This window comes from Neofelis nebulosa, chromosome 9, assembly GCF_028018385.1.
Source record: "Neofelis nebulosa isolate mNeoNeb1 chromosome 9, mNeoNeb1.pri, whole genome shotgun sequence".
In the NCBI taxonomy this organism is placed as follows: domain Eukaryota; kingdom Metazoa; phylum Chordata; class Mammalia; order Carnivora; family Felidae; genus Neofelis; species Neofelis nebulosa.
Genome location: NC_080790.1, coordinates 6544192 through 6562376, shown reverse-complemented (window position 1 = coordinate 6562376; position 18185 = coordinate 6544192). Strand labels below are relative to the sequence as shown.

The 18185-nt window shown below is 44.7% G+C and overlaps 1 protein-coding gene across 4 annotated transcripts in view; it reads left to right on the top strand.

Moving 5' to 3' along the window:
* The first annotated feature begins 7909 nt into the window (after nt 1-7909).
* Nucleotides 7910-18185, top strand: part of MBOAT2 (membrane bound O-acyltransferase domain containing 2) — a 126210-nt gene continuing 115934 nt past the window's right edge. The window contains exon 1 of one of the 4 annotated variants that reach the window (XM_058682487.1): nt 7910-7931. Coding sequence is in view for 3 of the 4 variants with exons in the window: in XM_058682486.1 (XP_058538469.1) it covers nt 8658-8732 (75 nt within the window). In the remaining variant the exon portion in view is untranslated. Of the gene's footprint in view, nt 7932-8518; nt 8733-18185 lie in introns of those variants that run through there. The other 3 variants (XM_058682486.1, XM_058682484.1, XM_058682485.1) reach the window with 3 other exon arrangements.

Genomic DNA, 18185 nt, shown 5'->3' with positions numbered 1-18185 from the left:
AAGTGCTCTCTCAGATAAGTATCTAGGGACCAGAGGCTGAATGTGTTTTACACGAAGAGGAATAGAGTAGCTTTTTGCAATAAGATCAAATTCCTGGCTCCCGTCCTAGAATAATATAAGATCATTTCATTGGTTATCAGTTGGATGCTGACCAAAAAAAACAAAAACAAAAACAAAACGATAAGTATTTGTGGATTCAGAGAGATGATATTTAAAGAAATAGCATACAGAGGATGAAATCTACTGGCACCTGGCCTTTTCAACATAATCACTCAGAGTCATAATTTTTAAATGTCTTGCAAAATAATACTCCAAATTATAAATTGTACATTCATCTGCTTAGTTCTCCATGAAATCCTTGTATTAATTGCTATTTGCCTTTGTCTTCATATTTTCTACTGTGTAGGTTGTAAAGGCTTGGAATAGACACTGATGGTTAAAACCAAAATAATCCAATTTACAACAGTATATTACAGCACTTATGAAGAAGATAAAGTTTAAAAATAGGTGTCCTCTTATCAATTTCTGTGAATATAAAGCTCTGTAAATGCTTTCAGGTGAGGTAGGCCAGGACTGTGATTAGTCACTTAATGTTCTCAGCAATCCTAAAATTTGTATGGAACCATAAAAGACCCCCAATGGCTAAAGCAACCTTGAAAAAGAAAAAAAAAACAGGGGGCATCACAATTCAAGTTATATTACAAAGATGTAGTGATCAAAACAATATGGTACTGGCACAAAAATAGACACACAGATCAATGGAACAGAATAGAGACTCCAGAAATGAACCTATAATTATATGGTCAATTAATCTTCAACGAAGTGGGAAAGAATATCCAATGAAACAAAGACTATGTCTTCAACAAATGGTGTTGGGAAAACTGGACAGCAACATGCAAAAGAATGAAACTGGACAACTTTTCATACACCATACACAAAAATAAATTCAAAATGGATAAAAGACCCAAATGTGAGACCTGAAACCATAAAAATCCTGGAAGAGAACACAGGCAGTAACTTCTTTGACATCAGCCATAGTAACTTCTTTCTAGATATGTCTCCTGGGGCAAGGGAAACAAAAGCAAAAATAAACCATTGGGACCACATCAAAATAAAAACTTCTGCACAGCAAAGGAAATAATCAACAAAACTAAAAGGCAACCATGGAATAGGAGAAGATATTTGCAAATTATATATTTGATAAAGGGGTATTATCCAAAATATATAAAGAACTTATAAAGATCAACACCCACAAGATGAGTAATCTAATTAAAAATGGACAAAAGACATGAATAGACATCTTTCCAAAGAAGACTTCCAGATGGCCAACAGACACATGAAAAGATGTTCAACATCACTGATGATCTGGGAAATGCATCAAAACTACAATGGAATATCACCTCACACCGGTCAGAATGGCTGAAATCAACAACACAAGAAACAATAGGTAAGGGTGTGGAGAAAGGGGAACTCTCTTGAACTATTAGTGGGAATGCAAACTAGTGCAACCATTGTAGAAAACAGTATGGGATTTCCTCAAAAAGTTAAAACTAGAACTACCCTACGATGCAGTAATTGCACTACTGGGTATTTACCCAAAGAATACGAAAACATTAATTACAAGGGATACATGCACCCCACTATTCATAGCAGCATTATCTACAATAACCAAATTATGGAAACAGCCCAAGTGTCCCTCAGTTGATGAATGGATAAAGAAGAGGTGTATATATATATATATATACACATATGTACATTTGTACATATGTATATATGTATACACACACACACACACACACACAATGGAATATTACTCAGCCATAAAAAAGAATGAAATCTTGCCATTTACAATGACATGGATGGAGCTAGGGAGTATTATGCTAAGCAAAATAAGTCAGTCAGAGAAAGACAAATACCGTATGATTTCACTCATGTGTGGAATTTAAGAAACTAAACAAATGAGCAAAGGGGAAAAAGAGAGAGAGAAACAAGCCAAGAAAAACTCTTAAGTATAGACAACAAACTGATGATTGCCAGAGGGGAGGTGGGTAGGGGAATGGGTTAAATAAGTGATGGGGATTAAGGAGTGCACTTGTGATGAGCACCAGGTGATGTATGGAAGTGCTGAATCACTACATTGTACACCTGAAACTAATAAGACACTGTAAGTTAACTATACTGGAATTTGTTTTAGAGCGAGAGAGAGAATGCACACGCATGCACATGAGCAGGGGAGGGGCAGAGGGAGAGAGAGAGAGAGAATCCCAGCCAGGCCCCATGCTCAATGTGGAGCCCGACGTAGGGCCCAATCCCATGACCCTGGGATCTTGACCTGAGGTTGAAATCAAGAGTCAGACACTCAACCAACCGAGCCACCCACGTACCCCTTAACTAACTGGAATTTAAATAAAAACTTAAAAAAAGAGAGAAAAAAATTAATGTTCTCTTTATACTCCAAATTTTAGTCCTTGGCAGTTTTGTTTTGCCTCTCAATTTGGAGAGATATGCTGACTAAACTAACTTTTTGTTGTTAATCTACACTTCTACTTGGTCTATGGTTCTCATTGTAAATGTGACCATATACTTAGAGACCTGTGACTCCTGTAATAACAATGGCGATGATGATGATGATGATGATGATGATGGCGGCTAATGTTTACTGGGAGCTTACAGTGTGACAAACATCAAATGATTTGAACAGCACAAATCATTATTTTTCCCATTTTATAGATGGGAAGACTGAGGCCCCAGCAGATTAATTACCTGCCCAAATCAAACAAGTAACAAGTAGGCTTCAAACTCAGGAAATCTGGTTCTAGTGCCCAACTTCTTTCCCTAGTACTTTCTATAATTCCACCCTCCCATTGCCTTCCCAAAATTAGGGATAATATTTCAAATGAGGAATCTAAGAAAGGAGCTCCCACTGGTGGTATTTTCACCTGCTGCACGTTCTCATTTTGGAAATGTCAACTCGTTATTTATAAATCTAATATACAATTGGTTTAAGCTACCTTGGGAGCATTTGGTATCTCATTGTAGATTTCCACTTGATTTTTTTCAATAGCTTGTCAATTATAACTCAATTTCATTTTTTAAGTCAGCTCTATGCCCAATGTGGGTCTCAAACTCACAACCTTGAGATCAAGAGTCACATGTTCTACCAACTGAGCCAGCCAGGCGCCCCAGATTCCTAACTTAATTTTTTTTTTTTCAACGTTTTAAATTTATTTTTGGGACAGAGAGAGACAGAGCATGAACGGGGGAGGGGCAGAGAGAGAGGGAGACACAGAATCGGAAACAGGCTCCAGGCTCCGAGCCATCAGCCCAGAGCCTGACGCGGGGCTCGAACTCACGGACCGCGAGATCGTGACCTGGCTGAAGTCGGACGCTTAACCGACTGCGCCACCCAGGCGCCCCCCAACTTAATTTTAATGTGTTGTGATTTTAATAGGAATTGTCTTGTGGCATACACTATTTAAAACTGGGCATACACCCAGATCAGGGGTGCCTGGGTGGCTCAGTCGGTTGAGCGTCCGACTTCAGCTCAGGTCACGATCTCGCGGTCCGTGAGTTCGAGCCCCGCGTCGGGCTCTGGGCTGATGGCTCGGAGCCTGGAGCCTGCTTCCGATTCTGTGTCTCCCTCTCTCTCTGCCCCTCCTCCGTTCATGCTCTGTCTGTCTCTGTCTCAAAAATAAATAAAAACATTAAAAAAAAAAAAAAATAAATAAATAAATAAAACCCAGATCAGAATTTACATATAAAAACACAAATAAGAGAGAATAACTATCAGCTTTCAAATGGAAAATAAATTAAAAGATAATTTTATGAAACTGAAACCAGACCATTATTTGCTTATAAGGCATTCCTTAGCAAGTACTTCATGTTTAACCGGAAGAACCATCTGTACAGGAGAGCAAGTTCTTTGGCAAGGGAACTAGGTTAGATGTGGTAACAACCATCAACTGTATATGTAGAGATGATTCTCATTCCTAATTCTTTACTGCTTAGGGCTCTTGCATCAGTATTGTAATCTGGGAAGCAAAGCCCAGCATCCGAAAAATGACAGTAATGGAGGAAGGGTTTGAGCAGAAAATACCTACAACACAATATGTTCTTTGACACATTTACCCACGAAGAGGGAAATTTGCTCAAAGTGTTAGGCCTCTGGGGGACTACACAGAACGTGGTGGGCTGGAGAATCACCAAAGGCTTTCTCTTTGTTGCCTAGCTGGCAACAGAAGAGGAGGGTAGAACTCCTCTCCACTAGTCAGACTAGACTATTTAGAAGAGCAGTGGGATATCAACATTTCTAAGGAAGGGAACTCTTCTTATAATTGTAGGTAAACAGAAATAACCTGAAATATTAGGCAGAACTGAGAAAATGAAGCCTTCCTATGCGGCGTAGTACCCCAAATAGATGTGGTAAATGTTACTAATGGTAATGGTAATTATGATGAAATCTGGGGTAGGTACTGTGACTTACATTTAACGCGTCTCATCATTTGGACACAAATGCCATTACGCAAACATGGGGAAGCCTGAGAGTTTGTACATTGAGACCAAAGGGTTTCAGATGGCATACTTATGATAAATAAGCTGTAAGGGGGTATTCTTTTTATTGAGACTTGACTCATTCATCTAAACGTGAAAAAGCTGAACAAATCTGTGAGGAAAATGGATCGTTTCCCCAAGATACAGAGATATAACACAGAAGTCATCACAGGTCACTGAAAATCATGGACATTTTGAAGAAGAAAGTTTGATTAGAGATAAAATAAATGAGACTTACTTCTGAAACCAGCAGAGCAAATGCAATTCTCAAGCTGATGAGTAATAGTTTTGTTTATACCTCTAGTCAAATAAACCTAGACTGGATGTAGTCTCAGGGAGACAGAAAAAAATCTAGAAATTCTTGGGAATCATGTAATTTTAGAGGAAGAAGTCACCCATGCAATTATTTAGTTTCTAAATCTCCTAATGTGTACACGGATGAAACCGAAGAGATCTGTTCGTTGTTATGGGCCTGGTTCAGGCAGAGCCAGAAGACCGCTGAGCCAAGGACTTCAGTGAAGGTCTCCTACCTTTACAGTTTCCTGTATTGGTTACGCCTTATTCAGTGTACTTTGCGAAGTCCTAATGGAAGCATGTTAGGTCTTAAAGGGTGACTTCCTGAATTTCATGTTTGGTCCAGTAGGGTTAGCTTGTAAGTGCTCGAAGATGCCAGTTAACTGGGGCTTTTATTGTGTGTATGGTCCAGTGCCTTTCATCAGCCAGGTTATTCTAAGATATAAGGACATAGAATAGGCAGGATACTTGGTCTGAGAACGCTCATTTCATGACACATGCCATTTTTATGAAACAAAAGCAGCTTGGCAGATTATTCATTTCTTGTGAATCGTTTATTCAAAGTTAAAAATAAGTTTCATTTTAGCAATCTTTAACTACCATAGCCATTTTACGGGGGGGCAGGGGTGGAGGAGAGCAAGGGAGACAGTCATTTTATCATATGTGAACCCTGCTCAGTGCTCTTACAATTTGGTCTAAGTTACTCTTGTTAAAATGTGGTTGCTGTGTCGAAACCTCTTTCCTACTAGTTGTTATTTCTAACACTAATATCTTTACTAATATCTCTAAAAATAATTTAGCCTATTATTAACTTCACGTTCAGAGTCACAATACTTTGGTGAGGTAGGACGAAGTTATATTACCCAGTTCGACAATGAGCAACATTTCATGAGGCACAGAAAAGTTAAGCAGATTTCTCAAGTTCACAGCTATTTGGTGGAAAAGTCAGGACTAAAACTCAGGCCTTTTGACAACACATTCTCCTGGGTGTGTTCTTTTGATTTAGAGAAAGGACCTTACTTGGCACTTTTCTTACAGCACTTCCCTCTCTATTTTGTATATGACTGTCTCTTCCTTTGATTATAGCCCCACAAAGTTCATGAACATAGCAAGTACTCAATAAACTTTAAAATTTTTTTTTAAGAATGAAGATAGTGAGACTCACTTTTATAAGATGGATGTTATCTGAGGTAGGATAGTGAGGCATTATGTATTATTAGTTCAATTCTCTCCCCTTTCATCACAGTTTAATAGCTTTCAGTCTAATTAGCAGATACTGGGCAGAAGGCTTGCATCAAATTTCTGCAATCATCACTGAATTATTAGCTCAAAATATGGGCCTCAGTTTCTTCACTAAAAGCATGAAAATATAGTATTTTTAATATGAGAAAAATAGTTTCCATTTTCAGAATTACATTTCTTGGATGGTAATATATTTTTTTCAGTTTTACCATGTACCCAGCACAGCTCTGAGCTCTTCATTTAGGTAAGTTTTCTAACGTTATAACTCATGGCTTGGGTGCTATTATTATGCTCATTTTTATACACGAGGAAACTGAGGCTTAGAAAGTTTGAGTAGCCCAAGGTTTTGCAGTGAATCAAAGGCAGAGACAGCCGAAAATCTAGATCTGACTTCAAAATCTGAGTATTGATATTACACTATATTTTACCTGTAGCTTTACAACTCTGACGCAAATTTCCGGATGGCTAAAACCCTCCCTATTTCAGATACTTGCACCCCAAGTAGAGGTGTTTCATGTTCTACTAAGATAAAAATTCAATCTAAGGAAACTCTTTTTTTGTAGACATTATTTGTTCTAGACCTGAGACTGTATCTTTACGCTACTTTATTTAGCTTGCAATATGTTCCCAACACCCACCTTTTAAGTTTTTTAAATGGTATTTCAATTCCTCCTTCAGTTTTATGCTCAGACACCTGTATGCTTTCTCTACGATTCCCCCAAGTGGAGAAGAGGAAAAGAATAACATTTTCTAACATTATATTAATAGAGAGTTCCAGATTATTGGTATGTTTTAATGAGCAGCCCATTGAACAGGTTTCCTCTCTAATTGATTACAACTCCCACTGGAACACCACTACCCCAAGGCAGAAGGAAGGCCTTGGCATTTCCTTCTGTCCTTTATAATCAGTTTGGTTGTTAGGATTAAGTTAACCCGACAACCAAAGAACGTTATGCAGCAGGAGATTGAACCTAGTAATTCAGCTGCCTCCTTTTCAGAGAGACAACTGAGGTCCAGGGAATTTACAGTGGTCCGTGTATTTGTATCTGCGCTGTCTCAGCATCCAAGACTCTCCAGTAGGAATGTAATAAAGGGAACACCTGCTGGCTGATGAGAACTTCTGGACTGGGTTTCAGTGCGAGGAAGAAGAGGGCCTAGCGTTCAAGAGATAAACTCTAAAGGTATAATACTTGGCTCTCAATCCTTTCTCTGCTCCCTATTAGCTGTGCTCTTTTGGCAATTTACCAAACTGCTCTGTGCCTCCGTTTCTTTGAGGGGGGGGGGGGGAAATTGTACTTATGTCACGTGGTTGGCCGATCGATACCTTTAAAGCATTCAAATTAGCATTTAACCCGTGGTTGAAGGCTCATGAACCATTAGCTGTTTCTACCAAAAATTTCAGACCGTTGAATTTTGAGCTTTCCTGATATTCACCTCCAGGAGTCCTTTTGAAAAAGTCTTCTAAACAGATACTTGCATTTTCAAGGAACTCAAATGGTTCCCTTTTTTACTAAGTCTGGGCAAATAGATTCGATATACACATCACACACAATAACCACCACACACATCGTGCGGCAAAAGCAACAGCAGTGGGGACTGGGGGGAGGTGACCGAGGGGTGCAGAGATGCCCTGGGAGCAGCTGCTGGCCACCAGGAGCAAGCAGTTCAGGTGAGAACGGCCTCCAGCCCGGGGTCGTGCGTCCAGCTGCACCGGGGTCTCTTGCCCCTCGAGGGCCCCGGGCTGGGGGTGGCGGGGGGTCACTGAGGGGCACACACAACTGAAACTGGCTTCAAGTTTGGGCTTGTCCACCGCACTCCTGAAGACAAAGGGACATCTTATCCAGGTCACTTTTTTGGTTTGTCGCCCTCCTCTTCCCAGCCTCCTGGTTTTGTCCCCAACTTCCCCCAGTCCTGGCTCAACGACGACCCTCACGTCGTTCCCTTTGTCTGGCGGCCACCCCGTTCCCCTTTGTTGTCCACGGTTCCTCCTAGCGAAGGGTGGCTGTCCGCCGACTGTCGGGAAGGACGACGAAAAGGGTGACCGGGCAAAACCCCGCCACGTCCGCACCGCGCAAGGCCGCCTGCGACCGGCCCTCGGCCGCGACCGCCCCTCGGCCCCTCACCGAGGCCTGAGATGGGGGCGGGGCGCGGCGCGGCCAGCGCCCTCTGATTGGCTGCGGGCGTCGAGGCGCCGCACCGCGATTGGGCGGCGGGGCTGTCTGGCGCGAGGGCGCGCAAGGTGGGGAGGGGGCGCTGGAAGCTGCTGGAAGTCAGGGGGCGGGGCGGGCGCGGGAGCGGGCGCGGACGCGGGCGGGAGGCCCGGGGCGCGGGCGCGGGCGCGAGCGGGAACGCGGGCGTGCGGGCGCGCGGGCGCGGGCGGGGGCACCGGGGGAGGGCCGAGCCGGTCACCGCCCCCGGCCCCTCCCTGGCCCCGCCCCGCGCCGCTCACACCGCGGGCGGCCAGGGGGCAGGCGCGCCGGCTGCATCCCCATCCTCGGCGTCGCCCGGCACGGCGCGCGGGCGAGCGGCGCGGGCGGCCGGAGCGCGGCAGGCGGAGCGCCAGGCCGGCCATGGCCACCACCAGCACCACGGGCTCCACCCTGCTGCAGCCCCTCAGCAACGCCGTGCAGCTGCCCATCGACCAGGTACCCGAGGAGGCCCTGCTGGCGTCGCGCCCTCGCCGCCCCCTCCCCGGCGGTGTGCCATCCGCGCGGGAGCCGGGACCCCGGGCACGGGCTGCGGCGGGGGCCGCCCCTTGAGGGGAGGGGGCGACCCGCCTGTTATTGTCCGCACGCCATCTCGCGCCAGCCGCCCCTCCCCGGCGTGCCCACCCAGCCCCCATCCCGGCCGTGCCCGTGCAGCCCGGGGGGGCTCCGGGCACCGACGTGCGCGCGTGCATGCTTGGCCCTGCTGCCCGCCACAGCAGCGCCCCGAGCCGGGTCGTGTGTGCGCCGGGCACTCGGCGATCCGGAGTCCCGAAGCCACTTGCAGTGCGTGTGGGCACGGGTGTAGACGGTGTAGAAAGGCTGTGCTTTGGTGTCTGTGCCCTGCGCGCGTGGCACCGAATGCCCCACGGGGAAGCAGGATGGATGGACCTCAGCGGAGAGTGCACTAGACCCGCGAGCGTGGCGTGGGGGTGGCCAGCTTAGGGCTCCGCGACCTGCACCTTGGGACAGTTTGCATTGAAGTGTGGCTTATTGAACAGAGAGGCAACAGTTTGCGGGGAAGGCAGAGGTTATGAAGAAAAGTCAAAGTCAGATAATAATCCCAGGATTTCTAGCTGAGAAAGTTGCAACCTTGTGGTTGGAAGAAGCCACCCTACCCCTCTCTCCCACACCCCTCAAAAACAAAAAACAAAACAAACAAAAAAAACCCCCCATATGACACTGTTTGGGGAAGGGAGGTATTTAAAGGAGGCCAGTTGAGCTTGTGTGAAAGGCCTAAGGGTTTTTGAGAAATAAACAGTAGTGTGATGGGAAAAGCAGCGCCATTTTTATTCAGAAAAAGTTTGGAAGTATTTTCTCAGAGTGACATTCAGGGTCATTGTTGGGGAAGTGGGGCGGAGGGGGGGAGGGCGGAGATAGATAATTGCTGTAGCCCCAGGCTAGATCAACTGAAAATTTTGCTTGCAGTTATTTCAGGTGTACTGTGATCTAGAAGTGTTTGGGCTTTACAAGGATCCTGGTTCACTGCCGTTTTCTTGAGAGTGCTGCTGTCCTTTGATGTCATCAGGGATTTCATTTATAAGACAGGATTCCTCTGTATCCAGACTGGGTTTCATAGCAGCCAGATGGGAAACCACTCCTGTGCCTGATACTAGGACATTAACTTACTTTGTGCTTTACTGTTTTTTCTTTTTTTTTTTTTTTAATTTAAGGACTGGTGTGTGTACGACTATATAAAAAATTCTACCTCTGTTCACATCTGAATCCCTTCCTTCTATTTCAGTCATAATTTTTGGTTCATGGTAAAATGCCCATCCCCCACAAATCTTGAGCAACAGTTGTAGGTCATGCTAATAAAGTGCCAGCGGTGAAATTAATCATGTACTATAAGAAAGTAGTTTCCTCTGTTTATTAATAAACTTTTCAGAACTTAGGGTTTTGGGTTTTTTTTTTTAATCTTCTCAGCCCTGTGGAGGATTCTCACTTTTCCAAACTGAACTACACTGTGTGACCTTTTAGTGTTTTTACACCCATGACTTAAGTAGGTTGCTGCCAGGGTATCGGCAAATGCAGGGTGGGTATCTGTTTAAGATTTTTTTTGATGATGAGGAGCAAGGGAGATAGGCCTCGAACTTTTTTTTTTTTAATTGTAGTCGATTTATAGTATTATATTAGTTTCAGGTATACAGCACAGTAATCGGACAATTCTGTACATTACACAGTGCTCACCAGATAAGTGTAGTTACCATCTGTCACCATGTAACCTTTCGTTAATTTTAGGGAACAGGTGTATTCTTTCTTTCTCTGCTTACCATGATGAAATATATTTTTTTCCTGTGCTAATACCTTTTATTTTTAAAAAATGTTTATTTATTTATTAGAGAGCCTTTGTGCACTCATGCGAGCGGGGGAGGGGCAGAGAGAGAGGGAGAGAGAATTTCAAGCAGCCTCAAGCAGCTGTCAGCACAGAGCCTGTGGGGCTTGATCCCACTAACTGTGAGATCATGACCTGAGCTAAAATCCACAGTTGGAAGCTTAACCAGCTGAGCCAGTCAGGCACCCCTCCCAAGCAGGCTACACACTGGCAGCATGGACCCCGACGTGAGGCTCCAACCCACGAAGTGTGAGATCGTGACCTCAGTTGAAGTCAAGAGCCGGACGCTCAACCAACTGAGCCACCCAGGCACCCCTCTTTTAGTTTACGTAATGCTTAATAACTTTTTAAAGTGATTTGACATTAATGAAATCATTTAAACATCTCAGCAATCCAGAGCAAGTTCTTTTCGGTACTGAAATAAGCAGGAAACTCAAAGGGAAGGTGACAGGACTTGAGATTTTGGCTTTCCTTCTTTATTATCTGTAGGTCTTGATTTGTTATCTTGGACAACCTTCCTTCTCTTGGGACTGCTCTGAATTTTTGCAGCCATTTGTATTTTGAATTGTTTCCTCTTTTCTAAGCACATCTTAAGATTGGATTACTAACCATACATGTCTTAACTTTTTATGGTGATGATAAACTATTTCTTTGAAGCAGTGAAGAATTAACTTTTTTGCTGATAAAACTCTTGGAATAACTACAAACTCTTACTGTAAATTGGATGAATAAAGAGTCATTTAATCATAATTTTGAAATAGAAATTAATTTTTGTAACATGTAAATAATTGAGTTCAAGTTGAGAGGAAGCCTAAGAATTACTTGTAATCAAATAGTGTGATTCAACAGGAAAAAGACAAATCAGGAAATGAAAAGTGTAAAAATATAACTTGTTAGTTTGTTAATTTGGTATGTGCTAATTAAAAATGTTTTGAAAATTTAGGAAATTATAAAAGCAGTTGTTTTTTTTAAATGTTTATTTATTTTTGAAAGAGAGAGAGAGACAGAGTGCGAGCGGGGGAGGGCAGAGAGCAAGAGGGAGACACAGAATCCAAAGCAGGCTCCAGGTTCTGAGCTGTCAGCACAGAGCCGGACATGGGGCTTGAACCCACGAACTGTGAGATCATGACCTGAGCTGAAGTCAGGCGCTTAACTGACTGAGCCACTCAGGCGCCCCTAAAAGCAGTTGTTTAATGTCAGAGGAAAAACAGAACCTTAGGGCCAGAGAACTAGTTCATCTCTTGTACTAGAGTGAGTAGAATTTTTGAAACAATAGAAAATACTGGCCTGTATGGAATATACAAATGTGCATTGCAGGGTAAGTTAAGAGAGAAAAGAGAAATATTTTGTAGTAAGACCAGGCAAGGAAAAGGAACAGATCTTGTCTTAGACTCCTGGGCCGTTTAATCTTTTCTGAGAATTGCAGAGTGACCTTGAGGTAACCATAGTATTTGTTTAGTGTGCCTAAATTAAAAAAAAATTTTTTTAATGCTTATTTATTTTCGAGAGAGAGAGAGTGCAAGTAGGGGAGGGGCAGAGAGGGAGACACAGACTCTGAAGCAGGCTCCAGGCTCTGAGCTGTCAGCACAGAGCCCGACGCGGGGCTCGAACTCACGAACTCTGAGATCATGACCCAAGCTGAAGCCAGATGCTCAACCGCCTGAACCACCCAGGCACCCCAAGTGTGTCTTAAATTTAAATGAAAATACTAACTCCGCTATGAAGTGAGGGTAAATGATGCTGTAAGCCTGTGGGGTTTCACCTTTCTAGGCCTTGCATTCCAGGTGACTTTATTGGGTGGTTATCATGCAGGGGATAGACGGAGAGCGGGTTTTGAGGAGGATTTGGACGCAGGGAGAGCTGTACCGAGACAAGGGCCAAAAGTGCTGTGGAGAAGGCACCAGATGTCGTTGAATATAATTATGTTCTGGATTAGTTGCTGGTGCGGTGAATTTCTAAAAGACCCCGAAGTGAGGAGTAACAAGCAAGAGAGAATAATTACATGTCCCAAATCAACCTGTTTTTTAGAGAGAGAGAGAGAGAGAGAGAGAGAGAGTGTGTGTGTGTAAATCTCATCGTATGTATGTTCTATTCCATTTGATTTACCTCTCTGAGTTACTAGACTGAGGCTGCTCTCTTGCCCTCTCTCTCCTCCCTCCCTTTACTCTCTTTTCTTTCCCTTTTACCATTTTCTGTCCTTATTTCCCATGATGCTGTAATACCGTGAAACTTGAGTAAATTTCCCTAGCGACGTGGTATCCAGGTTGGCCTTCCTGGCAGCCAGTTGGCCTCATCAAGACAGTCCTGTTTGGGGACAGGATTAGTGTTTCAGAGATGATGGACTAAACTCTTTGGGGGGGGGGGGAGAGGGCAAGAAGGAGGCTCAAGATATTTTGAAAGGTTTGGAAGGAGGGAGAAAAGGATGGGTGGGGAATGGCATATGACCTGTCTGTAGCTAATCCTGCGAAGTTAGGCAATAATTACAGTGGATAACACGTTACAGTTTACAGACCTCTTTTCACAGCGTTGTATTATTTAATTGTCCTCTCAGTACCTTGTGAAATCAGGTGAGATTCAAGGTCTGATGTATTTTACGTATCTGTATACATATAATGTATGTGATATGTTATGTGTATATATATTATATATGTGTTATGTATATATAGATATGGTATTAAGCATTTGAGTAAAAGGTCAATTTTAATTTAAAGTCTTAACATCACTGTTGTAGATACGGATTGCCAGTAGATTTTTGGAGGAGAGAATGGAGATGAAGAACTTCCCAAACACTGGAGGCTGGTGGTAGTGGTTGGAATAGGGGAAAACCGTGTGTGTGTGTGTGTGTGTGTGTGTGTGTGTGTGTGTGTGTGTGAGAGAGAGAGAGAGAGAGAGAGAGAGAGAGAGAGAGAGAGAGAAGTGTGGAGGCTTATAAAATCCTGTTTCCTTTGGGGTCGGTTGGTTTGTTGATTGACCTTTTCTGTATATTCTCGCCCTGTACGATGTAGGCAACCAATGAAATGAAGGAATGTGTTCAGGGGAAGAGTAGTTTAAAACATTGACTTACTTAATCCTCCTAGGGTTCTGTGCTATGGTGAACCCCATTTTATAGATGAAGAAATCAGCAGAGTTTTCAGTACTGAGCCTTTTTAAGAAGATTTTTAAGGGGAAGAAGGTGAGTGGCAGTGAAACAAGCAAAGCAAGGATTAATTTTATTTTAAAGCCGCCACTTGAATGCTTTAGGTTTAGGACATAAATATTTAACTCATTTGTCTGTCCTGTCTACTTTTACACCCGTAATGAGCATCAGTCTTCATCACGAGAACCCAGAAAATCCTGAGACAATCTGCCGTGGAAGATTCCTTTTAATAAGGAAGGCATATGGGACTAGGAATCTTGAGTCTGTATTTTAAGCCCTGTCAGTTAACTAATTTTAGATATGTCACTTTACATAAATGAGTTTCCTTCTGTGTAAAATGTGTGTTGTGCTTAGTTTTAAAATTCCATGATCCTGTGTTTGTTTCATTAACTGAGGAAGCTGCCCCAAATTCTTTTTGGCCAGAGTTGGAGGGAATATAAATAAAAACTCAAGGGAGGAGAATGGACTAATACATTTTGAAGAAGTTTTTAACAGTAAGACTCGAAATTGCCTTTCTGTTTAATCTGAGGCAGCTAAGCAAAATGCCACATGCCCTGACAATTGCAGTTCAGACTGGTTTCCCGGTTTTCTGTCCCTTGGTCTGTAGGAAGTCATAGTGTGGTGGAGAGCGGAACAGGCACGACTGGGTCTGCAGCCAGACTCTGCCAGCCCTGTGCTGTTTGGCAAATTACCGTCTTTTTCTTTAAGCCCCAGTCTCTTCAGCTGTAAAATGTAAAATAAATAATAACCTATTTGTAGATGTTGGTGAAGACGAAAACACGTAGTCTGGGTAAAGTGCCTGGCTCCCAGCACACGTTTGATACGCCTTTCCTCCACAAACTATGGAGTACATGTAAGTTAACATCTGTTCATATGTATTCCATTTTTAATCTTTAGGACTTCTTTTTCAGGAAGGGAAATAGGAGGTTCAGGTTCAGTCATATGCCCACACAGTGATTAAATTAGGATTAAAATCCAGTTTTGAGTTTGGAATCAGAAGTGGTTTTTCTGCTTCTTAATGCTTCAAGAGTTCTTTGTCCCCCTGCTTTAAAACTTCGTGTGTTCGGTACTACCTCGATAGGTACACATAACCCTAGTCTCTGTTTATTGTGGCCCGTCGGGGCTGACTTTCCAGGGAAATAATCAAAACAACTCACACACAGCCTTTGCCTGCACTCCGTTAACAGGCGGGATTCCCCAGTGCTAGAACTTGACAAGACTTCTTCAAAAGAAAACACACACGATTTTATTTCATTTTAAAATAAAATAAACACAGTCCTCAGAAGAGATCACTTAAAGATTTTATGAATGACACGGGCGAAGCCTGAAGTCATGCTTTGGTCAATGTGTAGAGCGTGGAAAAGAGGGAGGGGTAGCTAATGTGTGAAAAGGTAGAACCGGGACTCAGGAGGAATGAACCGGTGCTAACGACGTGCCCCTTCCTCTTCCTCTGCTGCCAACATCCTGACCGTTCTTCCAATTCTGCATCCAGTACACCGTGCGTGTCCGTCTGTTTCTGAATCCCATCTCACTGTGACTGATTCCTTACTCGAACCACAAAAGTGCTTTGGGTTCGGAGCTGTTCTGGCACTTTGCTTAGTGATCTGTGCATCCGTCAGGGTCTGCTGGGAGCCGGATTGAACTAGGTAACCGGGGAGACGTTTAAGAACGATTTACTAAGATCAGTGCAGGTTTAGGGAAATCAACAAGGAATGGGACAGTCCCCCAGTACCAGCTCCTCTAGGGCTAGAGAGGCCAGGGGGAGGAAGGAGAAAACCCCAAGGGGGGAGCCCTAGGGGCTGCTCCCTGTGGCGGTGAGCTTGAGGGAGGGGGTTGGGAGGGACGGATACCCCTACGTCCTTCTCATCCTCCCATCTCCTGCCGGTGTCCCCTCCACAGGGCAAGTTGATGCTTCGGGGGCACAGGTGGACCTGGACGGCATTTAAATATCCAGAACAATATGGTTACTAATAAGCCCTGTGCGATATTACTCGTTTCTCTACAAGTAAAAACCTTTGGGCACACCCCATACAGCACATTGTCATTCTGTCTCTTCTCAGTCGCACGTTTTGAAAGAACAGTTGATGCTTGGTGCTTCCATTTTCCCAATTCCTATTCGCTCTTACAACCATTGCCATCAGCCTTCTGCCTCCAACACTAACGGCCACATCCAGCGGCAGACTTCGAGAAATGCCCGGTTATTTCCCTGCCTAACTCCTCACAGCGTCCACGCTTGCCTGTGCAGTGCTTTTGAAAGTGTGGCTCTGAGGCCACTTGCATCAGAAGTCGCTTGGGTTTGTTGTTAAAAATGGATATTTTCAGTGTCTCCCCAGACCTCCTGAATGAGGGCCAGGGAACCTGTGTTTGTGACCAGTCTCCTACCCTAACCACCATCAGAGTTAAAGAGCTTTTTAAGGCTCTCCATATTACTAAAGGGCTATAAAAATGTGATGTATTTTTTACTTTTTAAAGTTTATTTATTTATTTTGAAAGAGACAGAGACAGCACGAGTTGGGGAAGGGCTGAGAGAGAGGCAGAGAGATAATCCCAAGCAGGCTCTGTGCTGCCCGTGCAGAGTCTGACGTGGGCCTCGATCCCACGAAACTGTGAGCTCATGACCTGAGCCGAAACCAAGAGTCGGACGCTTAACCAACTGAGCCACCCAGGCACCCTATGATGTGCTCTTTACATGTTTGTGTTTAATCCTTTAACGTGTAAGCTCGAAATACAATGCAGTGTAGTGGTGCTGTTGGCAGTATGATCGCGAGGTTTGGAGAAATAAAATTCGTAATGTACTCTAGAAGGTACGGCCCTGAAATGGAACAAGTGTTTTGTTGACTGATGTACACGTGTCCTTTCAGTCCTGTCATTTATGTCCAGTGACTGTGTGTATAACTTCTGGTGTAGACAGTGTGAGGAGTCTGAACGCGGGGCGGGGTCTTCCCTGAACGGGAGGCCTTCCTGTGAGAGGCGTTGCTCGCCCTGGTTCCTACCACCTGCTAACCTTTGCGAACCATTGGCCCCCGAAGGGTGGGCTTAGAATCTCTGTGTTGTGATGCCAGCTCCTTTTTTATTATTCAGAGCCCCCCGCCCCCACCCCCAGACCGGAGCACTGTATCACCAGAGGCCATGCATTTAGATTTGGAATTTAAATCCTTGTCTGCTGCTGCTACAAGTACTTTGTACTCAGTTACTAAGACTGCCCCGCTCCCTCCCTGCCTTTGATTAAGCTGTTTCCTCTGCCTGCAGTGGGCCCGCTCAACCTCTCTCCTAGGCTCTGGACTCCCACTGGCCCCTCCCTGTCTTCACAGCAAAAGCCCATTCTTATCCAGATCTTTCTTTCTTAGGAAGGAGTTAATGGGCGCATCGTGGGGTCTTGCCCCTTTCCACTGGCTGCTTCTCAAATGTGAGTATCCTTCCAACTCTAGAAAGCAGCGGTAGGAGAATCCACCTTTGGTTTCCGGGTGATCTGCGCCCCCCTTGTTGATGAGGGCATCCCAAGCAACTGCCTCATGCCCCCTCCTGCTTTAACTCGCTCTGATAGCACCTGCAGCACTTTTTTTTAAAAAAATTATTTTATCTGCTTAGTTTACAACTCTCCCTGCTGGGAGTTAGAATAGGGGCCTCGGTGGGGCGCCTGGGTGGCGCAGTCGGTTAAGCGTCCGACTTCAGCCAGGTCACGATCTCGCGGTCCGTGAGTTCGAGCCCCGCGTCAGGCTCTGGGCTGATGGCTCGGAGCCTGGAGCCTGTTTCCGGTTCTGTGTCTCCCTCTCTCTCTGCCCCTCCCCCGTTCATGCTATGTCTCTCTCTGTCCCAAAAATAAATTAAAAAAAAAAAACGTTAAAAAAAAAAAAAAAAAAGAATAGGGGCCTCGGGTGGCACAGTCGGTTAAGCATCCGACTTCGGCTCAGGTCATGACTTCGTGGTCTGTGGGTTCGAACCCGCGTCGGGCTCTGTGCCGACAGCTCCGAGCCTGGAGCCTGCTTCGGATTCTGTGTTTCCTTCCCTCTCTGCCCCTCGCCCGCTCACGCTCTTACTCTCTCTCAGAAATAAATAGACATTAAAAAAAATGAACAGCAAAAAAGGAATAATGGCCTCCTCTTACTCCTGCTCTTGTCCTTCATGCCGAGGACCAGCATTGGCTTAGACACCGCTCGGAGGAAGCGGAACTGGTGTGGTGACAAGCACAGACTGGCACCAACGATCGCCATTTATTAGCTGCTGTGGTTTTACATTCGCTGATCTTTTGTAAGCAGGGGTGTCCTGCTCTGTCAGATGGGGTGGGGTGGGGGGCCGCCCCAGGGGGTGTGGTTGGCCTTGAGGAAGGGCAGCTCAGGGTTGGGCGTGAATGACTACCGAGGTCCTTCCGCAGGGCTTGTGGAGGACGCGGTGTTGTGCGGGGGTTCAGCCCATCCCTGAGGCT